This window comes from Aulonocara stuartgranti (genome assembly GCF_965226115.1).
Source record: "Aulonocara stuartgranti genome assembly, chromosome: 9".
Taxonomy (NCBI): Eukaryota; Metazoa; Chordata; class Actinopteri; order Cichliformes; family Cichlidae; genus Aulonocara; species Aulonocara stuartgranti.
The window spans coordinates 8,117,071-8,143,473 of record NC_138960.1 but is presented as its reverse complement, the minus strand read 5'-3'; the positions used below and the strand labels follow the sequence as shown (position 1 = coordinate 8,143,473).

Sequence of the window (26,403 nt, the reverse complement as noted above, 5' to 3'; positions counted from 1 at the left end):
CAAACTGTCAATTCCACTCAGCTAGCCAAAGACATCATACATGGCGTGAATTTAATGCCTTCTCCATTCGCCCTGACAACACTTTCATCGCTTACAAAAATATTGAATAATTAGCTCTTAAACTATTAAATCCAACATACATGCGCTGACATGGCCAGACAGATACTGAGCTGCTGCCCAAAAACGACGTTCATCTCCTGCTTTTTCTGTGCTTTCTTTTTTCTTCTTTTTTTTTCCTTTTCCATGTCTGCCCGGCAGATGACACACTGGTGCTGTGGCTGCGGTTGGGGGCAGATAACCAAGATCCTAGCATTGAGGATTGCCTTGTGTCTTCTTGCTAGATGGAGAAATAATAACAGTGCTTGAAATGTTTAAACGCTGCCAGGTTGTCATTGTGTTTACGAGTGCCAGTAAACAGAGAGTAATCAGGGCCCCCGTAAATCAGCCAAAATAAGGAGCGCGTCTCGACGAAGAAGAAGTAAATACGATGTTATGGCAATGTGTGCAAGTGTCTTGTCTGTGTGGCTGTGGGTGGACTGCCACAGCATCCAAAAGAGGAACCAAGGGGAATTAGGAAGTGGAATGAGATGTGAGCATGGGTGGCCGCAGAAAGATTAAAAACAGGATCACGTTCGACTGGGACACATCGCTGATGATGAACAGATGAGCCTCTTATCACCGCTTTGACGCGGCAGGTACAAAAGAGATTTAAAAAAGCGGGGCCCAGTCTCCTCAGGCAGACCCTTTCATCACAGCTTTCTCAGCGACATCCTCGGGGATGAACGGCAACTGCTTGTGGTGCAGAAAACACACAAATTAGGACGGGGGGGGAAGGAAAAGCGAAAACCACAAGTAAACATTATTCAGATTTTTAAGTGTTTACATGTGTGCAAAAATAACCTTTTTTTCAGGGGGATCTGGCCAAATGATATGTTTGTGCTGCACACACTGCATTATTATGTTGCAATTGTCTGCAGTGGTAGTTGCAGGGCTCTCTCACACTCTTGGGGGATTTCTGCGTATGTGTGTTCCGCGTCCTTGCTGGGTCACACCTCGGCTCGCTCGTTAAACTCTCTCCTCTCTCCTCCATCCCGTGGGAACGCGATGGCAAACGATTGTTCTCGACACGGCTGGGTTTTTAAAATGGAAACAATTTGTGTTTTATACGGAACAGGGCAGCGTGGCTCGGTTTCTCTGACTAGGCAGGCAGCTGTGCTTTCTGAATCCGATGAAATGATTATGTGTGTGTGTGTGTGTTTGTGTGTGTGTGTCCGTCCCTAGAAGCCTTGGTGTACTGATGATTTAAAAACTATCAGCTTGTGAGGGCTTATTATTCTGCCCTCTTCAAGTTCTATGTTAGGCAGTTGCGTATAAACAGTGTCTGTGCTGGTGTTTGTCTGTTAACACTTCTCCACAGGATGAGCACTGTCTCAGTCTGCTGCTGTCCTCTCTGGTTGCCTCTCATCCAGCCTCTGTTTAGTGGTCAGAAGCCAATATCCCATCTTCCAGTCAGAGAGGTTCACCATGAGGGTTTTTTTTCTTCCTCTCTGTCTTTTTTATCCACCTTTCCATTTGCCTGAAGCTGTCCCACAGCTTAATGCCAGGATTATGCCTAACTTTTGCCAACTCCTAGTTGTTCCCACCGTTGGACCAGCCACACCCCGAAGGACACTTATGTGTCATATTATGTGTGTCTAATCTCGTCCTTTCTTAGTTCTATTTTCTGCTGTGCATGACAAGACGGGAAAAAAAACACAGCTGCAGCGGTAGGACACTTATATACCTTAATATACTATGTTAAAGTGGACCTATTACACCCATTTCTAGCTCAGTATTTTTTTTATTATTAATGAACTCTGCTAGAGTAGCTCTACATGAGTCACAGTTCAAAAATAATCCTTATTGGAAGGCTTGGTGCTGCTTTTATTTTGTTCCATTGTCTGAAATGAGCCATTTTAGCTTCTTCTCCCTTTAAGCCAGCTTTCCTCTGATTGGGCATGAGTTCCAAACAGAAGTTTTAAACAGAGGGTGGGTGGTGGAAAGGTGGGTGGAGCCTCTTAGCTCACAGTTAGAGCTGTATGCCTAAAATAACTGTATTGAGGCTGAAAGTCATACAAATCAAAGACCTATCAAAGTCAGCTATTGGTTTATGGGGTTTACTTGGAGTTTGCCAAGTTTAATATGACCGTCCACCACTGTAAAAACAGAACATATAAAGAAAGATAATAGCTGCTTTCAAAGAACAAATTATACTGAACATTACGAATGCATTTTTATCTTGAAACCTTTCGAATTCATCGGAAAAAATGCTGGAAAATCATTACGTAATACAAACAAGAGCAGTCCAAGCCTGCATACTTCCAACAAAGCTCAAAATTCATTTTGTACCACGCATAAACTGAGGCCCTGGATCTAGAAGGACATCCATATTAATTTGTGATATTTTCTTGGTAAATTCAAGCAATGTTTTGAATGTTTTTTTTCTTGTTTGAATTCGATACACGTCTGTGAAGATGACATCTTCACAATGAAAAAAGTAATCCTTCCAAAAATTCCTCTATTCAGATCCAGCTCGATGTTGGGCCTCATCTCATTTCTGCAAACCTGTCCGTAACTTTTATGTTAACATAAGTATTTGCAAACAAACAGACAAGCCAAAACCAATCACACAAGCTCCTTGGTGGAGGCAGCAAATATTACTCTTATTAGGGCAATAAAACTTTAATAGCTTATAGTAAATTTCCTGAACATTCACGAGCACACAGATATCACTGATGTATAGCTATAGCTTTGCATAAAACAACACTGATTTCATAATGCTTATTCATACAGGCTTCAATCCACTGTCTACTGCAGTGATTCCCAAAGGCTCTGCTGTGTGGCAACACTGAAACAAACTATATTATCACATCAAAAATTTAAATCATCTTCACTATCAAGAAACCTGCTTTTTCTTGTAAGTGAGATCAAGCTTACATAATTTCACTCAATCCAAAGTTAGTCTGAATATGCATACTTTACATCATTGTTATGTCTTTAAATTAAAAAAGGGTTTAAACGGTTTCAACAGTTGTTACTGGAGCTCCTTTCTACCAGAAAATTCAGTTGGCGGTGAGTTCTTTGCACCAGGGGACACAGCTTCTTTGGAAATAATCACTGCTGCTTTTTTTTTTTTTTTTGAAGAAATTTTTCAATGCTCTGAGGAGGACAAATAAAATTCCAACCATCTCCCAAATGAGTTGGAAGACTTTTCAGAGGCGTTTGTTATGGTTATTAACAATCTGCATGACCAGACACCGCAAGGGGTAAGTACAAAAATATATAGATCACTTTTGTAATTTGGATGAACTTTTCCTACACCTCAGTTTAATTGTTAGTAGTCTCACCCAATCCCCAAGTCCCAGTCCTGTGCGAAACAACCCCATCACAAAGTAAGGGCCAACCAGATGTCCCCAGTTTTTCCCCTCATCTTCCTATCTTTTTGAGAAAAAAACAAGAATGCACACACATGCACACACTCACTTCTTCCAACCACACTCTCTGTGTGTCTTAGTCACTGCCACCACGCTGTCTTTTCTCTCCCAACGGGCCACTTCTGGGGAAACTCAACTCTTGATCTGGATGGACCAAGCGCCTCCCTCTCCTCCCTCTCATGCTGTCCAAATTGATTTCTAAAGCCCAACCTGAACCCAGTCAGTCTTGGCAAAAGCTGCCGCCTTGGAACAACATCTCCAACCTCCTCCTCTTTCTGTCTTCCCTTTCTTCTTTCCTATGAAATTGTGGAAAGAGCAAATTGTAGCCAGTCTATCCACATCTTTGAATTCCTGAGACAACGAGTCTTCATCCATCACTCGCCAGGAGTGGCTTATTGTCATCAAGTGTCCCTGTATCGAGCGCTGTCTTTCCTGTTACTCTGTGGCTTACAGTAAATTACCCTGCCGCCCAAGCAAGAAAGACATTAGAGCCTTAAATCAGTCATAACAGCCGGCATCCCTGAACAACACTGCTACAAAAATCATCCCAGTCGGGTTTTTTTCTTTGGAGTGGAAACAAGAGAGAGTAAGGGAAATCCAGTTAAGTATATCTTGTTAGTCGAAAATATGAAAACAATCATGATAGAAATCTCTTTTTATCGGCAGTGACCATCACATCTCTCTACCCTTCCACCTCACGACAAGGAATCCAAACACTCTGGGTGTTTTTTTCCACAATGAGACGACTTCTTCCTGGACAAGTCGACAGCTCCTTAAGTGCTACGAAACTCTCCAGGATTCAATAACTGTCTGGCACTTGCTCCAGCCTAATTTGAAAGGCCCTTAGGACCTCAGCGGCTCCTGTCAAGCACTGCTGTTTTCATTGAACAGGTTTCTAAGAATCCTACGTGTTAAAAACCACCAGTTTTAGATTTAAGTCAGTTGAATGTGATAAATAATGGGCCAGTTTGTTTCTCTCGGTGGAAGAAATCCTCTAATTCATAGACTTATTGATGGGAAATGCAATAAATAGTGGAAGTATCAAGTGGAAGTGACAAAAATAAATAATTACACGATTTTGGCAGGTTTCGACACAAATATTTCACTTTTAGCTGCTAGATATTCACGTTCCCCTCAGGAAGAATAACTTTTACCTCTTTCTCGCAAGCATATTGCCGGGGCTCATGCCAAGCCAGTTCAAATGGCAGTACCCTTAAAAAAACTTTATTCGTCCAAAAAAGTTGATTGCATGTAAATTTTCAGTGTAATTTTGTTACATAATTACAACACAAGATGTTAAATCTAAAGGAACCTGTTCAAATGACTTGTATACATTCAGTTTGTACTGAGTGCTTTTTTCTTAAATATTAATTCTTTGAGTAAATAAACCTTTGATTTTATAGATTTCAGTTGTATTTTACTCAAAATTATCACGTCATCTTGAGCAAGAGTGAAGAATCATTTCTACCTTGGCACCTGTTGATAAGCAGACCACATGTGGACAGGTTTGAGTACCAAACATGACGTAGCCTTGGTCTGGGTATTTTTTATGGCCAACAGAATTCTCTGAGAATCATTGTTGAGTTTATTGTAGTAACCTCTCCCATACATGTTATCACTGGTTGCAACTTTAAGCCCAACAACTTTACTGTGCCACTTTCTTTTTTTTGGTGAAAACGTATGGGACAGGTTCCAGGAATTCACTGGCAGCAAAAGGGGAAAGTGTTCTACGGTTGACTTTTTAACTTAGTTCAGTGCTTTTGACCAATCGGCCTCAGCTGAAAAGAAAGAAAAAACTGATGATTTCTAAAAGGCTTTTTTCTCTAATTTTGTGCGGTTGCACAAGTACTTTGGTCCAGGCTGCAATATCTCAACAACTTTTGGGGGAGTTTCACGATACTTCATGGGTACAATTATGGCAACTACAAAATGAATGATTTTGTGGTCCTCTCACTTTGCATTTAGTGCAGAAATGACATCAAAACGTTTCTAAAATCATCGAAATGCAGTGTCTTCACAAAATCTGTGTATGAGCAAATGTTAGCATGCTAACACCTACATGCTGCCATTTTTATTCTGTTTTAGGATGGTGATAACAGCTATTAACAGTATCTCAACCTAATAGAGGCATGACTTTAAAGAGGCAAATAAAAATCTCATTACTGGGAACTTGCTGTTGGCCGCTGACTAGGTTGCAGTTATTGGGGCTTTCCCACATCAATAGATGCACTGGCAAGAACTCTACATTCACCATCAGGCTACTGTACTCAGCTGTAACCAATGTCCATAAAGGGTAGAACCTGAGAAAATGCACTACTGTCAATCTCATGTAAAACGTCTGACCAAGATCTCTCAGTCTCCACCCGCAGAAACGTTGGGAGTTATTTGGCGTATAATGATCTATATGATATCAGACGGGGCGAAATCTGGTACCGAGCAACAAGAAAAACACTCGGCCAGATTCCTGCCATTTAATATCCCATTAAAGGGTAATTTGGCATGAAACCCCTGGCGTGTGTGATGGAATTCTATTGCTCCTTGTGTTCAATGAAATTCCCCACAGGCTTTGGACTGCAGTGTGCATGTGTGTGTTTGTACTGGATGTGTGTGTGCCTATGCTTGTATGAGGCCTGTGAATTGTATGTGAGTCCTTTCAAGCTGGCAGAAGTTTAGTTTTCCACTGGGGTAAATCTACACTCACCATCTCCTACCACGTCTGACTGCCCTCTGTAGTCACAGGGGCTCAGGCCACAACAACCAACTGGCCTATTAACGGACTTTTAGCCAATGGCACAATGGTTGCCAGGCACGCCACTTTTGCTTTGACCAATCGCAAGTGGTTGTTCACAAGCTGGAATTCGGCAAAAGAATGCACCGAGAGACATCGTTTTGTGTTTAAGCTGTTGTTTTTCTACGTTTAAATTCTGTTTCTCCCTGCTGAGTGAAAATGTCAGACGTTTTGTCACTGTCAGAAAGAAAGCAGGGGAACATTCAGAGAGCTTAAAGTTGATTTATTCTGTCTTCTTTTTTCTCTGCGTTTCTGATGTAAGCACAGATTTATGTGAAATCAGGTACTCGGGGAAACATTTTTCTCTTATTATAAAAACACAATAAAACTATTTGCAAAAGAGGAATGTGTTCACTGCACAAGTATCTGGGAAGCGGAGCCCACAGGAGGAAAAAAAATATTCAAAAGTTGCAGAGGAAGTGACGCAAGCCCGAGCTTAAAGTGATTTCTCTCTCTGCTCTGTCGGGGGAATCAGATGCGGTATTAAAATTTCATCTTCTCGACTTTTTTCTTTTGTTTCGTTTCTTTGAGCAGGTCGATCAGATCGGAGAGCCCCCGGCAGGTGTTCGATCCCATGAGTCAACGCCGCCTCTGAGAACTTTCCATGTGCGGATTTGAAAGCTTCTCTTGCATGTAAGAGAGTAACACTTCTGTAATGGTGCCAAAGCCCGAGAAATCCAAGAGGGACACCTCAAAGCCAAGAAGTTATATCAGCTATAGAGATAAAATAGTTAGCCTCTATCAAAAACAGCAGGTCAGCCAGATGAATTAATCCTTTTTTGGGGGGAGGGGAGTTCTCTTATTAAAATCTGGTAGAAAGGAGTTATAAGTCTCACTTGGTCTATCCGTCTCTTTCTTTCTTTCTCCATCTGTAAGTCTCAACAGGTGCTTCACTGTGAAAAAAGCCTGATGTTCGTTCAGGTCAAGGGGTTTGAAGTTCTTCTTTTTTTTGATAAAGGCAATTGTACCCGTTGCAGTCGTTGTTGCGTTTCATACAAACCAACCCCCACACGCTCCTTCATGCTCAGATAATAGGAAACACATTTGTCCACGTTTGTCCCCCCCCCTCTCACTCACACACACACACACACACACACACATGCTCTCCATTACTCCACCACCTACACCTTCAGATCCAGGCCCTCCAGGTCCTGTCCATGCTCTGCAGAAAGTGAAAACGTTACTATTGGTTATGAAGTCTGCTTGAACAAATGGCCCAGTGTTCTCAGCTGAGGAAGACCTCTGATTGTTCTCGCCACAGACGAGCTGTGAGCTGAAGCGCCGTGAAAGCCTCTGTAGGCTACAAAGCTTTTGTGATTTGCTTCGGGCTGACAGTGACTTCACGGTTAGAAGAACATCGGCGTCAATGATATCGCTATGAGACATTTTATCTTATTCGGGTTAAAAAGCACAGCTTTCCCCCGGCAGACTTAAAAACAAGCTAACTGCAGTCAACTGGGGTAATTATTTCAGGGTGACTCATTACTGTAATGTAATGTGCAAAAACAACTACGGGTATGCTTTCCTAAAACAACAAAACATGCTAATAGGGCTTTTTTAGAAACAGAATTTAATAACTTCAGAGAACAGTTAATTGATTCGACTCTCTTCAAGTCAGAAGACCGAGACTTAAAGGAACTCATTTCTAAGAACCGACAATGAAAACTTGGAATTTTTATTTTAATTCAAAACAATAATACACACACTTCTTTTAAGGTCCTCATAAAAGATTAGTGACTCCACTAAGTCCCTATGTAATATTTTACCATGCTGCTTTTATTTCTATTAATTTGTTAAAAAGATAAAACTGATAAAGTTAACTCTAGCTTGAAATGAAAAAAAGCAATGCCCTAGATAAAAACATGTAAAAGTTAGGAAACATTTTTTAAGGATCATTTCCTTGTGGGGAATTCCATTCCATGACATTTCTACTAAAACACAGCAGCAGAGTGGAAAATATCAAAATACTAAAATAGGCATAGAAAAACAAAATCTATCCTCTGTTTTGATATGAAAGTGTTTTCATTCTGTAGAAAATGAACGGAAGCAAGTGTCTTCTTCTAGAGGGAGGAAAATGATCCCTCCAACTCTACTGACTGTAAAGACATTAGCAGCAGTGGAAGTGATGTAAAATAGAGCTGACCTTTTAGGATGATGTTGGTTTTGGTGGAAACTGCAGATTTTTGTACGTCAGAGATGAAAAAAAAAATCCTTTTTTAGTTAAAAAAAACAAGTTTATGCTTAAAGACACACACAGAGGCTGTTTGCCCTGCTCTGTCAGCAGGACTTTGTGTCACAATCAAAGGCATCCCAAACAGTAGTGTGAATGTAAGCATGATGCACATGGCCCTGTTGTGTCTGGCATTTAGGTCAGAAGAGCTGCCTGTGGGTGGGTGAAAGACACATTTATGCACATGGGTTCACAAATGTGTATACGAGTTTGTGTTAGGGTGCTGGACACACGCTGGATATTGCTATAATTTAATCAAACTCTTCTTAACACTCAAGCTCTGCTAACTAGGTCTCAGTGGTCACAAGAATCTCATTGAGCAAGTCAAACGTCATGTGAAAAGACAGTTAAAGGGTGTGCTCTGGCAACCCAGATAAAGCGTCATATACTATCGACACAAGCAGGGAGGCAAGCAGAGAGACAGACAGCTGGGAAAAAAAGATGGACCAGCTGCAGGAATTAAAACAAAATGTGCAGATGGAGGGGACAGAAAAAGAACAAAAGTGAAGGATGGCGTGTGTGTGTGAAGGAGACTCTTAAAGGGAAAGAATGCAAGAAATGTGGCTTCTTACCAGCCCGATAAACAAAGTTCGCCTCAGCCTCAGAGGAGGACGGCGAGAGCAGCTCATCGTCATACTCGTTGGAGCTGAAAGAGCCGGAGTGGTTTCTCTTTCGAGCGTCCATGACGGCGTTGGCCACCATGACGTGGCGCAGCGAGTCATTCAGGTAACGGTGCAGCAGGCTGCTCTTGTACTTGGGTGGAGACACGTAGTCCTCTGCCAGTGAGGCGGCTTCGGCGGCCGAACGCAGCCCCGCGCCCATACCCATGCTCATGCCCATGCCCATGCCCATGGCCATCCCCACCATGGAGGAGCCCTCCTTCTTGATCACACTCTGGTACATGGGCTTGTTGAGCTCCTCGGGGCTACTCTGTGTCCTCTGAGGGTTGTCCCCATCTGTGCCAGGATAAGAATACTCATTTAGATGGACTGCAGAAATATATTCTTACACTTTCACAGCTGTCAGCAGACGCTGCACTCAACTGCTGTTCAGAATTTGCGTTTGAGAGGATCAGCCGATCAAAAGACTTGAATTAAGGAGGAGGGGGTAAGATTAGAACTGTGAATCACACAAACCTTTTCAAGTTCATGTTACACGTTTATATATTTATTAAGAGATTTCAAAAAATTAAGATTTTTTTTTTTAATTTTCTAAACATGAGCTATAGAAGTTGGACACTGTTCCTTAATGGAAATGTTATATTGGATGATATGGATTTGTATTTGTTGTGTTTCATTTGCTTTCAGGTTTCTGTCATTGTGTGCAAACAATACTGTCGCAGTCACTGACTGCACATAAACCCACAGTTACCACATATGTAGTTCACAAGCTAAACACTGTACTTAATCAGTGCTAAATGCCCAAAATGCATAAAATGTTTTAAAGATTCCGATCTCTACTACTGCACATGGAACTCAGTCAATGCATTAAGGGGAGTTTAAACAGGAATTGCGGCTGGAGCTCCAGTTAGCACAAGTGTATATAACAATCACGCACATTTTCTTCAGCAAATATTGTATTTCTAGAGTTAAAATAATTTTCCAAGTTCTGCGCGTCCCATCTGACTCGGGTGCTGGTTATTTTGAGCTGAACTTGAATCCAAATACGAGGCAGGGAGATTTGAACCTGGCACTCCTGCCCTCCCGTTGGCTCTCCTTCAAGAGCGGGAAGCACAGCCGAGACTTAAGAAGCATTACTGAATCATAACGGATGGTAGTCAATTTCCTCTCCATCAAAAGCAAGCTGCCCCTAAGTTCCCCTGCAGAAATAAATAATTTCCAGGGTGCTGCTTTGCAACTGGAGACACTGAATTAAAGCACAGGTCCAAACCTGATGAAAAGGTGGGGGGGTAGGAAGATAAAACACTGCACAGAAGAACCAGATATCCTCTGGCAGAAGGGAAATTAGGGAGAAGTTCGCTCTAGATACCGTCTCTGCCAAGACCATAATTTTGTAATTTGGACAGGTTGGACATTTGATTCAGCCGGAGCCAAATTAAAATTATAGCTCCCACATATCAGAAACACATGGATGGAGAGTATTTGCTCTCCTTCCTATGCGCCATCAGATATTCAGCATTTTTCCTGTTGTCACTCAGACAATAAAATAAATCTTTTCACATCAAATCCTTGCAGTATTTTAAAGAAAACAGGCCCCTTTTCGCACCTCCATGACACTCCAGTTCACAAAACAGAAAACAACATTTTCTCTGCACTTCAACTCCAAAACAAGCTGGACCATTTCAGACAGTAAGAGGAATGCACTCCGGGTCAGTGGGGTTAGATCTGGCCCCATAAATAGACTCTGGAACAAAAGCATAGGCTTAAAAACATAATAGAGGGCCTTTTAGTGCGTGGGTCAGAAGTGGAAGCAGGCTGCGGATAGCTTCATAACCATAATATGACAGGGAGAAGAGTCAGGGAGATATACAGAGCCTCCGGTGGTACAGTGGCCTGTGGCAGACACAATGCAAACACCATGCACACATTCTTCTGTGAGCCGCACACGGCTTCTGCTCCTCAAAAATCTAATTAGAGATCACTGACACCACAGCGCTCGTCCTTTCTCTCTATTCTTTCACTGCTCGGGGATATAAGTTGTATTTTTTTTTATGTTTCCTACCCATGTTTTCTGTGCTGTCATGGAGTACAAAAAGGCAGTCTCTCCCCTCTGAGGATCAACATGTGTTTGCAGTAAATACACTACGCTGACAGGGAGCCGCTCATTTGCAATTGCAGACTAGGAGGCAGAGGTTGGCTCAGCAGGGTGTCCTAATGACAGCGTGTCGCAGCCCATCGGCCTCGGCGTCTCTCAGCTGGATCACCATTTATATCCAGCCCAGAACACTGTTTCTGCAGAGCGTCGGGCCACTTTAGGAGGAACTCAGAAGGAGGTGGACTGGCCTTTGGCGCCGGTTCACTCCGTGACACTACATTTAAAATTTTGGGGGTACAACAACTATGATGTAAGTTCGCAGGTCAGTCGGTACAGAGTGCATCAGGTTCGCAGCATGTGACCAGTTTATATAAGAGAGCCATTATTATGTGATATCTCAGAAGTGATCTTCCATCAAACTGACTGAGCAGCACACGTTTTCCACTGTTCTTTAATGCACATTATTGAATTATTCTAACATTCAGCATTCAAGGATATGCTCTCAGCGAGAGACAGAGAGCTGCAGAATAAGAGCGAAAGAGCAGGCAAAGGGTCAAACACCAAATCAGAACAACGCTGCTCATACACACAGAGAAGGAGTGGCCTTTCAAATATCATCATTATTAAAATTCTGTTAGATTAACTGGTGCCAATGAAAATGGATAATATGCTTTGGTGAATGGAAAAAGAATTAATCTGCTCTGTGTGCTGTGCATGGGTGCACATGGTACAAGTCTGATTAGTGCATGCTTCTAATGATCATTTCGGGCAGTTCTTTTTTTAAAGATATAAAGTAAAAACAAATTTTTGATACTATGGACACCGAAAAATCTTGTTTCTGTTTCACTGAAAGAAAGAAAAAAACATTAAAAAATATCTATCTATCTATAGATAGATTGATAGATATGTCATCTCTCAGTCGGAACAACACAAATTTGATGGGACACAATGATCTTATATGTGTTCTATGTAAAGTTATATGTGATGGAAAACTTCCATAAATACGAATGAGTCACAAGTGACTAATATACAGCACGTGCACTGTATCTATGCCAGCTTCCTGGGAGAGAAGACAATATAAATATGTTTTTACAGTTCATGTGAACGAAGTTAAACAGGGCACCCTTTTAATTATAACTGTGTGAATAAAACTAATTAATCATATTGTAGATCAAAATTAAACATGCTAGTAAGTAAAGGGTTGTTAGTTATCCATGCCTTTGTTTACACCCGGCTGGATTACTGTAATGCTCTTTATATAGGGGTCAGTGCTTCATCAATGACTCATCTACAGAGGGTGCAAAATGCTGCAGCTCGTCGCACTCAAAAGTGTGAGCACTATTTTAGCTTCACTTCACTGGCTGCCCATTCCTTTGAGGATTCATTTTAAAATTCTTTTATTTGCTTTCAAAGCCCTCCATGGTCTAGCCCCATCTTATCTCTCTGAGCTGTTACAGCCTTTATACACCCACCCGCTCTCTCAGGTCAGCTGATCAGCTGTTTCTGAATGCACCTAGGACTGAGTGTAAACTTAGAGGAGATCGTGTTTTTGCTGTAGTAGCTCCAAAAGTGTGGAACGCTCTGCCTTTAGAGATTAGACTCTTCTCTGCTTGTTTTTAAATCACCTCTGAAAACCCGTCTCTTCATGTTGGTTTTTAGTTTATTTTTATTAGTTGATTCTATGTTGTTTTATGCTGTTTTTTTTTAATATATATATATATAGGTCTGTTTTAATTTAATTTTTATGTATTATGTGTTTTATTTTTGTTTTATTCTATTGTTCTTAACTTACTTACTATACATCTATCTATGGTCCTGTGCTGGCTATTTAAAGTGCTTTATAAATAAAGTTGGATTGGATTGGGGAAATTGAGTGTTGACATTGCTGGCTAATAATCCTTCCTTTGAGGTGAAATTAGTCAAAGGACGACCACTCCCCCATCCCAGTAAACCTGGTTCAGCGTTGCTCAAATGGGATGGCTGACGATTCAGAAACCGTACCTTCTGAGCAGCTGTCATCGCTGCTAACGCTCAGCCTCTCTGCATTCCCCTGAACATATTTGTTGTACAGCTTGATCCTGAGCGCCCAGCTCAGGTCTGGCTGCCTCACTGTGTTCTTCAGTCGCCTCCTGGCATTGGCGAACCAGTTGGACACCTAAGAGAGAGAGTGAGTAAGACAAATAAGAGGGAAGTGGGAACGGACAGCAAATAGAAACATATGTTATTGTTTGGATTCCAAATTCTTCCATATCCAGCAAAACAAAGTCTATCCCCTAAGAAAACGTCTGCTCTCTGCCTGCCATCAGTCTCATTCAGATAAACCAAGCAAGACCGAAGCAAAAGACAGATATAGAGTCGGGTTGCAGAGGAGCTCTTTGAGGCCGAGACTTAAGAAACAACCCAGACGCTCCAGAGAGACACCGCAGCATGCATCCTTTCTGTATCAGTAACATGCAGAAACATTTAACACCATTCAAACGCCGGATGGCCAGCGAACGCAACATTTCATTAACTAACGTTCTAGCTGAGGCGTACATTGCCCATGCTTATTTTGGACTCGCACGGCCTCCCACCAATAAGACATTTTTTCCAACACTGTCTTCAAGATGAGTGTCTTCAAAAGAGACACTTGATCCAGCGCTCTTCCTTTCACTGGGAATGGAGACTATTAGATATTATACAAGAAAAACTTTTCATGCTCAATAGATTTCAAGCAGTTTATGAAGGGGCTGAGACAGAGGCCTTATGCTAGAGTACTTATTTTTCCGATCCTCTCTTTCAGTATCATGTTTCTTGTTAACTAAGACCATCCCACATCCCTCTGTCGCGAGCCCAGCACCGTGGCACACCAGGAGGACGGCGGCATCTTGTGAATTTGCGAGGTGAGACACGAGACAGCTTGCTTATGAGAGCCGGGGAAAGAATGGCTCAGGGAAAAGAGACAGAGATGGTGACGCCTAAAAAGGCTGGACCCAATCGCCAAACCAAGCTCTCTCAGCCGTGGCTTGTCAGCCGCGTGTGTACCGTAGAGGAGACGGCATGCAGGGACGGCGAGGGATTTCAGTGGTGATGGAGAGATGGGACTGGATTTTCAGCACACTTGATTCACAATATTTACATGGAAAGAACAGGCTGTTTTGCTAAAACATGACAGATTTAGTTGTTTTAAACACCTGGTGCCAGGTGGGTGTTTCCAGGGAAAATGCACAGGAAGTGATGCATTCTACATTTCTGGACTAAACAGTGGAAGAAAGGGGTAGCTCTCATCCTCAATCAATGGACAGGCAAAGAAATGTGAGTCAACAGTTAGCTGGTGCTATCATATAACACTTTTTAATGGCTCTATATAAATTAGTTTAGTCTACAAAATGAGAAAATACAATCATCAGATGGTCTCAGCACTTTTTAAAATTGTGGCTTATGTCCCAAATGCCCATTTATTAAAGATTATATCCTTTCAAAAGTTCAACAAATAAGAGAAAAATTGTCTCCAGGTTGATTTGAGATTTTAGAAGCAGTGCATTTGTGGCAGTTTGATGTCAGTCAGCTATTTGATTTGCTGATACATTGACTCAGCAACGCACACTTAACAGAAAATCAATTAAAAATGAATTAATAAAACTTTTATACCTCCTTCATGCTGGAAAATGCAATTATAACTTGCATACCTACACTCACCATCATGAAATATTCCACTGACCTTTGACGCTGCTGCTGGTATTTGAGTGTCAGCTTAAACGCATGCATGCGTGTGTGTGAGGTTGTGTGGTAGTGTGTGTGAGCGGCACAGCACCCCTGTGTCCAACACAAAGCATTCCTCTGCACTCTACTCGCCCTCACCAAAACAAACAGCTCCATCAGGCCCCCAAAATGAGAACCAGATTAAGCACCGTGGCCGGCAGCCCAAAAAAGCCGCCGCAGACTTTCTGAGGCTGTATCAGTGACCTTGTCAGCCAGATGATACTGTACATACACAGCTGCACGTGCCAGACACCAAACACACTCATATTCTCCACTGGGTTTTCCTCTCAGCGGTCAGTCGCTAAAGTCAAGCCGTCCACTGTACTCTGGCATCATCAGCAGAGGGTGCAATAAAGCTTAAAGCGTATATGAAATCTGCATTTCTAACTGCATTACTGCAGATCAGAGGATCCCAAACTCTGGGTTGGGATCACTTCGAGGTCCCGCGTGAAGTCCCAATGAAGTGTTGTCAAAAGAAAATGCAGCATAAAAATACATCCGTGTTACGCAGAAATAATAATAATAAAAAAGACTGATTTCACCATTTTTCCAGAATTCTTATTAAAAAAAAAAACCAGAGTAATGCTTCAAATTAATTTCAATTAATTGCCTTTCTTGTAAAGTCAAAAAAGTTACATGACATAAAATTCTATTTGCAACTAAGTGAAGTTTGTGAAAAACTGAACTGATAATTACAATGTAACTACTGTATAATCTTTGTTGGTTTGAAGCTAAAGAAAAATGTGAGGCTTTCTTGAGAAATAAAGGAATGAAAATATATAAATGCGTCTATGTTTTTCACAACTGACCTATAAAATAATGTAAATCTAAAGCAGTCATCGGCAAAGTGTTTTTACAATAGTGTGAAGAAACAACAATATTCAGTGCTGCTGCATAGGTGCACAGTACTCAAGATGAAACGCATGTTCCACTTACTTCAAGTGCAAATGAAAATACAGCTTTTCAATGCTCTCAACAACAGACATCAACCTTAACTGTTAAACATAACTCTAATGCTCTGTATTCACCGTCAATTTCTTTGTCACCTGACCTGGAAGTTTGAAGGATTACCAGAAAGTGGTCTCACCTGAACCAGCGTCATTTGGGAGCCGAGTGCCAGGAGGATTTTCTCTGTCTTGGTGGGGTAGGGATTGTCCCTGTGCTTGTAGAGCCACTGCTTGAGCGGCCGCGCCATGTCCTGCAGGGCCTGACGTTTGTGTCGGACTTTACCACCACTGGGACGACCCCTGTGAAGAAACGGGTAGAGTATGTATCTGGTATTTGAGTTTGTAGAATCTTTTATCTTTTCTTTAAATGCCTAATTTTTAACACATCTTCCTTCTATGAGTAAGATAGGAGATGTGCCCACAGTGCGTTTATGAGTTAACACAATGCTTGTCTTATTTGAATAAAGACTAAAAAGTAAACAAATTGTTTTGCTTTTAAAAATGTGATAAAATCTGAATTTAAAGCAATGAAACAGAATCAGGATCGTGCTGTATACTGAAATGAACAAACGGTGTTATGCGAGCAGCAAGTTGAGTCCTAAGTGGAGCGGCAAGTTGCCTGACTTTGTTAGTCATGACACATAAAGTGAAAACTCTACAGAGTGTGCAATTTTCTCACCAAAAGCACTGCAATTAAGCCGAGAGATGTTAAAGGGATGTAGAGATGGAGAAAAAGAACGAGAGACTGAGTCAGTGAGGGGGAGAAAGAGAATAGCCACTTGCAGTTTATTTTTCATTGCGTGTCCCACAAGCCGCCAACACATGAAACAAACAAAAACATTCTACTCAGGCACAAAGATTTGCCAGATTAACTTTTCACACCCAGCAAAAGTGGATCAAGAACAATGTAACAGAGGCCACGGCTTGAGCCAAACCATCACACAAGGGACGGACAAAAAGCTGAAATTATACTTCTGGTTTTCACTTACAGAAAATCAAAGTAGGGAATATACTCTGTGGCCTGGAAGATCGCAAATATATTTTCTCAAATCCCAATTCAGCAACTCAGTGGTGAGTACAGCTACAACAGCAACTCATAAAAGATCACTACAGTGAAATTACACAAGATGAAAAATGACAATATATGAATTTTCTATGAGCTCTTAAATATATATTAGAAAGTCTTTCTTTGAGTCTGCTTTTCCTGAGCTGTAAAGGACTCAGTCTCACCTGTAGCTCCAGGTCTTATGAACCTGTAGATGTCAGTATGGTGCTGTGCTGCATTTCTCCTTTTATCTCACCAAAAAGCTGCTCTCACTGTAGATGTAACATACTTTAGTCTAACCTCAAAGTCTACCCGAGGTTCATGTTCTACAAATATTTTCCTTGTAATGCAGATCGCTATGAACATCTTAAAGGATATTTCATTCCATGTTCTGAACTTTGGCTTTAAGCACACTCTCTCACACACGCACTCTGTTTAAAAATTTAATGTACTTTGTTAGCCTTATCCATCCCCTGAAAAAACACCTACAACTCACATAAGTTCACACAGAATTCTTTTAATATTACTGAGGGTTTCTTCTTCACAAGGCTCCTTAACATACCTGCTTTGCCCCAGGTTGCTGTGATATAAACTAAAAAACATGGACATATCAGGACATATCTTCACCTACACCTGCTTCCTATTGTAGAAAATATATAGTTTAAAAAAATCAATGGCCGCTTACATGATTGACTAGACCACACAGAGAGCTCAAGGGTGAATTTATTTATTGAAAACAGATGGAGACCTCCGCTACTGAACAAGGCTGACCTACTTATTAACTCTAAGATTAGCTGTGAACATCAGCACCAAAATAAAGGCCAGATTGGGAAATATAAATTCCCTGAGCCCTAGAATCCTGGTGCATTAAATCCACATGAAAAAAAGCTAGACTTTTTTATTATTATTATTACTAATTATTATTATTTTTTCTTTCAGTGCGGAGATCTAGAGCATAATGTTGGGACCTATAAACGACCAAAATTGTGGCTTATTGAGGCCGGCGTAAGTTTCAAATGTTTGTGCATAAATGCGCAATTACGCACTGCTGCTGGTACTTTATCAAATCCAAATGTTAATAAATGCATCTGTATTACAACTCAGTGAGGCTCGTGCACACACATGGATTAAATATTTATTTTAACAGGATCTGAACCCAAAAGTCTGGCTTGGGTGTTTGGTCTGCTGTCTTTAATTCTGCGCACAAACTGGAGCGATAACCACAGCGCTCTGATAACAAAACCAGCATTGTTGTTCCCTCTCTCTCGTTCTGTTAGCTCGTGCTGGGAGAAATAACCGTGAAATAGAGGCACTCCTCATTAGTAACACCCCGGAGGGGAACTCCAGTTAATCCAACTCCGCACATGCTGACCAGCAGCGTTAACCATAACAGAACGCTCCACATACCCGCTCCGCCGGTGTCTGATCGCCTGGTTGTCTCTGATGGTCTGGTTGCTGGAGAGGAGGTCTGGATGCTGTCCGTCGATCACTTCTAGATAATTTCTGCTGCTCATTTCCACCTCCTTCGCTTTCTCCTCAAACAGAACCTGGCTGCTCAACTTGTTAAAGACGATGGTGTTCATCTTTGGTCAGACAATCCACCGTTTTTCTCTGACGCGTAAAATATCAGGAGGGAAGGAAATCCACGGAGTTGTCACAGTGTCCCAGTGTCTCTTCTGTGGAACAAGTGTACATATTTTACACAAAGCGTGCTCAGAAATACCTCGGAGGATGACAAGTAAATTCGCCAGGGAAACTATTACAACTTGACCTTTGGCCACAAGGATCACAAAAAAACAAAAAAACAAAAAACCACTTAATAATGCCAGTACTTTAAAACACACTTTAAAAATTTCTCTGACAAATTGAAATTCCAAACCTTATTAAATGTGCTCGCTCATTTATTTACACTTCATTTAAAAAGCTGATCAATCTGATTAAAGCAGATCGTACCTAACAGCGAAGCTTTGATGCATCAGCTGCTTTACAAACAAAACAACAGAAGCACTTGTGCAGACTCATTATGCACAAATATCCATTGATGTGCAAAGGTATGCGTGAGGAAATTGACATAAATAAAACTGTGAATAATGCGTGCAGACAGCAGATCAGTTATGAGACAAGTAAATAAATGTTATGTGACTCGTTAATGCAGCGCTGCAATAAACTTACTAACTCTTTATCTGATTTTTCTACGTGACAAAATTCCACTCTCTTCAATTTAATGCACTTCCACTTTATTTGCAGGAGACAGCAGGGGAGTGGTACTGCAAGATTTGAACGGTAAACACTAAATTTGAGTTTGTAAAATGTGTTCAAGTGGAATTCACCTCCAAGTATCGTCCTCTGCTCTGTGGTCGCGCGTCAAGAACTCGTGAATGGTTTATTTTGTTTGGTGCTTCCACTCCTCCTCCCTTTTTAAATCTAATACAAACAAACCTACAGCCTTCACAAAAATGTGACATTTTTATTTTTTCCTCCTTTCACCCTCAATTTGTAACTTCTAGTCGAATACTGAATGTGTCCTGACAAGAGAAGCACCTTTGAGCTTTCATCATTAACCTGGCGCAAATTCTGCGCAGCAACAGCACTGAAATAAAACACAAAGCGATATTACTACTACTAGTAGTATTACTAGTAATATTTAAGTTACAACCTGTGTCACGTTTATTGTATTTAGCTTTCTATATGGGGTTACAAGTGAGAATAAAGAGCCATGCAAACTCGGTCCAGTTCATTCAAAGTTGTATACGTGTTTGTCCTCTACATCATCCCTGTCCTGAGTCTCAGTAACGCGGCTCCATTCCTGCTGCAGTAAATCACTGTGAGTGCAGTTACCTGTCCCGGGTCCCTCCTGCGTCTCTCTGCTGTGTAGAGCAATAATCCTGTTTCCAGTCACCCATTCCCTGCTCACATGTTCCCCTCCTGAGATCCTGAGCTCAAACCGCACGGACCGCCGTCTCCTCCTCCGCTTTATCGAGTGGCCTGCGCCGCGCTGCCCGGGACTCTGAATATTTCACCCTGCTCATGTTTCCTAGTACACAGCCTGAGACTGCGAACATACTGTTGATGGCTTACGCCTGTTCTGGGGCCGGGGCCAGCAGAGGGGAGGAGAGGGAGGGGAGGCATCACGCTGCAAAAAGTAGGCTGTCTAAATCACGAATCCACGGTGGAGTCTGAAATGTTACTCTGAGTTGTCAGCTTGTGAAAACCCCCTTTGGCTGGTATTTAGTCCTTCTGTTTGGAACATAATACTGCAAAGCAATATTATAAATAGTCATTAATGAAGCCGGAGTAATTAGAATGATAAATTAGTAGACCTGAGTACAGATTCTCTTCAGTCTTTTCCAGAAAATAAGCGCAAAAACTGTGAAAGCAGCGCGAAAAAGCACTAGGGGAGACCGGGGATAGTTGTAACGTGGGTCAGTTGTAACACTTCCAATTTCTCCAATCAGGGCTAAGTTTCAAATGATGTGACTCATCTTGTGCATGCCCAATTCAGCTCTGCTATCACATGTGAAAAATCAGCACATTTTGTCAAACACAGACAATTTAACACGAAAAAAAGTAATTTGTATGCCAAAAAGTAAGTTTTTCTACTTCATTTCAATTTCTAATAGCATTATCTGCTTTGCAGTTAAACTCATCAAACTTAAATTGTGTTATTTGTATGTCTATGGGGATATATTCTGTGTAAGTCTTTAGTGCTAATGTTTTAGCCGTTGGCTGTAATGTTAGCTAGTTCATGGCTATAGGAGTCTGGGTCAGTTGTAACAGCAACAGTCTGGGTTAGTTGTAACAATAATGCAGATGTTGCAACTTACCACACTATTACTTTAACTTATATTAAACAAGTTGGGGCAACGACATCAGCAGAGAGAGGTTCACTGGTCGCATTTGTATATGCGGTTAATGCCATTGGCAACACAATTCCTCCACTGTTTGTGTTCCCACACATACATTATGCAGACCACTGTGTCAGAGATGGACCAGTAGGAAGTACTGGTAGTGGAAATAAATCAGGATGGGTGCAAGAAACAGATTTCCTCATCTTTCTGAAGCACTTTGCAAACCACACCAAGGTAAGCCATGATAAAAAGTAATGGAATTGCGATGCTGGTGAACAACTACATTTTTCCAGCTTCATTGTTATGTTCAAAATTGGTGCAAGAGCTGTAGGTTATAATGGCCACTGAGCCAATGAGGCCAAACTCAAGGAAGACCAACCAAAATTAATGAAATATTCAGTTGCAGAAAATTCCATAATTTGTCTTTTTTGGGGGGTTGGAATATGTTCAAAAGCTAGATTTCTGCATTCTGTCACACACACACACACAGCTACATAAATGGCTCTAAGTGCATTCATGTGTTGAATAAACAAAGATTACATGTTAATATTTTGTTAGTACCCTTATTTCATTGTGTTACATTTCACCCCGGGATATGTTACAACTAACCCAGACTATGGGGTTAATTGTAACATTTCACTCTTTGTGTTTGAGACCATACCATGCAATGGGTAATTGTGCTGCAGAGAAAATAGCTGCACTATTTAATAGCAGAGACATGTAAATACTTTGCATTACATTTTGAATCCACTACCTTAAAAGAGCTTCAATTTACAGACAGAAATGTCAAAAATGTTACAACTATCCCCGGTCTCCCCTACTAAATCCAAATGAGCAAATTTCAGTCATGTGCTGCTTTGTAAAAAACAATGTAGCACCTGTGTCACATACATGTAGTGTCCTAGCTGTGCAAAGGATTTGCAAAATGTGGGATTTTGCTAACAGCAGAAAACTCCAAATACTGCAACAAGGTCAGTCATTATGGTTTATTTTCTTTAGCTCCTGCAAGATGTAGACTGAGTCAAACCCACTGTCTGCTACAGACACTTTACAGTGCAATAAACCTGTTGTGGATGCTTGTAAAGAGTGTATCATGCTTTATCCCTGCACGATCACACTTGGGTCCTAAATGGACCTGTGTCAAGAGATTTTGTCCCCTTCTAGCAACCACTTAGTGCACTTTTTTATACAGCTGCCTATCAGTGTATCAGACCATCTTCAAGGCCGTATGTTTTCCTTGTAATGAGAGTTATTCCATCAGATTCAGCACAAAAACACAATCCTAAACTATTTTTGGTAACACTGAAAAGAAGAAAGAGAAAAAAAATCTGACTGTATATAGCCATGCCACTGCTGATTACTCCTGATGCACCCTCTCATTGACTTTCATTATAAACCTGTCACATTATGGGCTCATGAGTCACAGATTCTGAGGTTCTCAGCTGTGTGTTCCTTTGGGGTTTATCCAAGGTAGTTATTCGAAGGACGTGACTAAGCAGCAAGAGCCATATGAAGGGTTCGAGCCCTGTGTAATTATTGTTTATTTGTGCTTATTTTTATTTAATGGGGGAAGTTAACTTTTACTAACAGCTTGTGCAAACATACCATGAATGGCCCAGTCATGTAATGGTTTTAATTAAGAATAGTTTATTTGCTTGGATTATACACAATATGTATGTTTGACTTCTCACCTGATGTGAACTCATGTTACCTCCCATGACCTTGCCAGTGCTATCTAAACTTGTGGCTCAGCACAGACTTGACTGGGGAAGTTTTGAGGCTTGTAAATGGCATCTCTTTGTTCTTAATCTACCCTCTCCAAAGCCTCTGCTTTTTCTCCCTGAACCTCTCTTTATGAGCTTGTCTGCTTGTCATCCAAGTGTGGGCGTGCAAAACGATTCAACAGGTAGGAGCACAACATTAATCATCATGTCCCACTCTATAAGGATTGGTGGCAGGGACTCTGCAGGCGATCCCCGTACACAGTTCTGTTTCATCTCTGGCTGGAGTTCCTAAACTACACCGGCATCTGTTTTCTTTGTTGTCTATTCTTCGTCATGTGTTTGGGTGTTGCAGTTAAACTATAAACGATTTTTTTGAAACCTGGCACCAGTGATTATATATTTCTAGTCTATAGATATGGGTTACAGCTGAAAAGCTTTGCAGTATAATCTATTTTTCATGAAGTCTTGTAATGCTGAATGTGACACCTGACTCAGTCTTACTCCACTCACAGTTTAGACATTTCTGGAACACATTACTGCTTTGGATGAAAAATTAAGAAAGAAAAGAATTCACCATACTTTCACTGTCTGATTTTAGAGGGTCCCCCCTCAATTTTGTCCATCAGTTTGGTCTAGTCGACCCACAAGGGGTAATTACAACTCAGCCTGTAAAAACAGTTGAATAATATTTTGTCTCCCATGGAGCTCAGACAAGCCCCAGAGATGATGTCATAGTGTCACAACAGCTTGTATTGCAGTCTTTCTGGACTTCGACCCATGCATATTAAGGATTAAAGGGCTGCTGAAAAAGGAAATAAACACATATACTACAACCCATCAGCTCTATATTGTGAATAGGCTCTCACTGTTTGATGGAGGACAAGGACACAGGACAGGGTGCTGGAAGTGGTCAACACCTTGGGCTCTTTCACGTGTTCCTTATGTTTTGCTTTATTTTTTGCATTGATCTGCTTGAGTGGTTAGTGGTTAAGTAAGTATGCTTTGCTGAATTTGTAAGTTTGCGTTATCACAAAAAAAATTAACAGTCACTAATATTTATGGTATTCTCGTGGTAATGGAGAGAGTGACAGAATATCAACCAAAAAGTCAAGTCATTGAGTGAAATAAGTATTAGATCTCCTACAACCCAGCCAGAATTCTGGCTTCCAGAGATTGTACTCGAATGTTATTTAATTGACTGATCTCAAATCATTACATGTATAAAGCATGTGTGTCTGCAGAATCAATTTCTTCAATTCTAACCTCTCCACTGCCATGGGTAAGACCAAAGAGTTGTCCAAGGACATCAGGGACAAGATTGTAGACTAGAGCAACAAGACTATCAGGAAGAAGCTTGATGAGAGGGTGACAAGTTTTGGTTTGATTATTTGGAAATAGAAGAAACAAGAAATGATCATCAATCATACTTCTTCTGGAGCTCCATACAAGATCTTGCCATATGTGGTGAGGATGATCATGAGTAAGGTGGTGAATCATCCCAAGAAGAGAAAGCAGATGAAACCAAAGTTGAGCAGCATCTACTTGTTTGGAGAAAGGGTAGGGGTGGCTGTAGCTCAGGTGGCAGAGCAGGTCAGCCACTAATCAGAAGGTCGGTGGTTCGATCCCAGGCTGCATCCTGGCTGCATGCCAAATATCCTTGGGCAAGATACTAACCCCATGTTTGCCTACTGGTGGTGGTCAGAGGGCCCGGTGGCGCCTGTGTCCGGCAGCCTCGCCTCTGTCAGTGCGCCCCAGGGCAGCTGTGGCTACAATGTAGCTTGCTATCGCCAGTGTGTGAATGGGTGAATGACTGAATGTAGTGTAAAGCGCTTTGGGGTCCTATGGACTAGAAAAGCGCTATACAAATGCAGGCCATTTGCCATTTGTAATGCTAAGTATGACCCAAAGAACACCATTGCCACAGCAAGGCACAGAGGTGGAAACATTATGCTTTTTGCTAAGGGTAGAGAATGACTTAACTGCATTGAGGGGCTAACAGATGGACCCATATACCATAAAATCTGGGATGAGAACCTCCTTTCCTCAGCCAGAACATTGTTTTCCTGGAAGACCCATCCACAACCCATCTAAATCATCCAAAAAGTACCACCAAGACAACAAAGGCTAAAGAGGAAGTGCATTTAGGCCATGGAGTGGACTTAGAGATTTAGAGAGTTTCTGTAAAGAGGACTGGGTCAAAATTCCTGTGCATGGTCTTGATGACCAACTACAAGAAATGTCTGACAACTTTCCATACTGATGTTTGTGTTTGTATAAAACTAAACCCCTGATGTTCTCTCATAAAATACCAACTCCAGTATATCCATACTGGTTCATAGATTCATGTCAGTATATATCAGATCCCTTATGCTTAGTAAAACAACATCTGGAGCATTTTCATACAATACCAGAAAGTAACCATTAGTTTACCCTACACTCCATCCAAGACTCATTTATTTAAATGTTGTACGTCAGTGTAATTGTGGGAAACTCTGTTCTTGCATCCAGTGTCTGTATGTTTTATATACCAATGACAGTCTCTCTTGTATTGTTTTATATGACATCGACTGAGTTCATTTGTATGTGGGTTTGGTCTGGCTTGCCAGAGGGGCGTTTGTAGTTAAAGTTTTATACACTTTCGCTCATAACATTTGTTTTCTCCTTAAACTTCCACTTCAGCTCTAATCCCTAAAGTTCCAGAGGGACTCAAATGTGTTTTATGTTTAATTAACAAAATGCTGTAGTAAAGAAGCTGCAGAAAAATTGATATGTAGCTCTATATGCCATGGCCTAAAGACTTCCCTTTTAGTGTCCCTCTCTGAGGCAGGGATTGTAAAATTAAAAAGCAGACATTCATTACACGTCATGGATCCAACAGGGAACACCCGGTTTTGCCTTGAGCTACTTCATCATTCAGTGCACATTAAAGGATCTGGCTATGAAAAGTGGCCATTACTTAAAATCAGTGTCAACACCTTACGCCATTTCAATCCAAATTACCTTACGCCATTTCAATCCAAATTATTTTTTAAAGCTGCAGCCTCTGCACCCATCATCTGCCCCTCATTTAAGATGATGTTTTCACTCCATGCTTGGGCCCATGTAAACCATGTTGCAATTACATAGTATAACTACTTGTAAAGCCAGAAACATATTTGCTCAAAAGTTTTCCAGCTATGGTGGAAAGTGTGACTGAGAAGAAAATTTGCAGGTTGTATAAAATGACCCAATTGCTGTTTTCAAAGAGGGGTTTCAGACATTTGGGACACTAATCAGTGAGCTGAAGCGTGTGCTGTCTGTACATGTCCAGTGAAAGCAATCAAGTTCCATTAGCAGTCACTGGGATTGATCCCTAAAATTACAGTGGGGAATAATTGCAACTTGGAACACCCAGTACTGTTTAACCCTCCTGTCCTGTGTTGCATCTGTGTTGCATGTTGCAAATATGGCGTTCCAAGAATACACGACTGGCTACTAAATTGGCACATAGTACTCTACAGGGAGGAGATACCACTTCACTATCCAGCATGAATGGTGGTGATGGATTCATCTGTCAAGCTTTTGTTGCAAACCGAACCCTCTGATTTTCATGCACTGTCGATACAAGCTGAATTAACAAATCATGCTTTTTTGCACACTTAAGCCTTGCCAAAAGTCCTCAGTCATGCTGGAATAACAAAGAAGCATACGTGTTTGACTTGTTCATTTATAATGCCAGTGCTGTTAAAACTTCAGTGAAACTTTTCACTTATTCGTGTGTCATCACCTCTATAATTCTGCTGCTGCTATCTTTGGTTCTCGAGTCTCCAGATATTTTTCTCCGTGAGCAGACAGTTGCAAAGCTCTGAAGTATTTGGGAGTGCTTGGGCAAACTGACAGCAAGAGGTAGACT

At 41.3% G+C, this 26,403-nt stretch overlaps 1 protein-coding gene across 1 annotated transcript in view; it reads right to left on the bottom strand.

Annotated features, from left to right (window-relative positions):
* The window catches only part of mkxa (mohawk homeobox a), a 28,513-nt gene extending 8,230 nt beyond the window's left edge, over positions 1-20,283 (bottom strand). The window contains 8 exon segments of the mRNA XM_082545480.1: positions 9,064-9,447; positions 13,208-13,361; positions 16,035-16,194; positions 18,347-18,528; positions 18,534-18,574; positions 18,577-18,615; positions 19,778-19,928; positions 19,930-20,283. Coding sequence (XP_082401606.1) covers positions 9,064-9,447; positions 13,208-13,361; positions 16,035-16,194; positions 18,347-18,528; positions 18,534-18,574; positions 18,577-18,615; positions 19,778-19,928; positions 19,930-20,001 — 1,183 coding nt within the window. The 5' untranslated portion in view covers positions 20,002-20,283.
* Between the last annotated feature and the right edge of the window lie 6,120 nt (positions 20,284-26,403).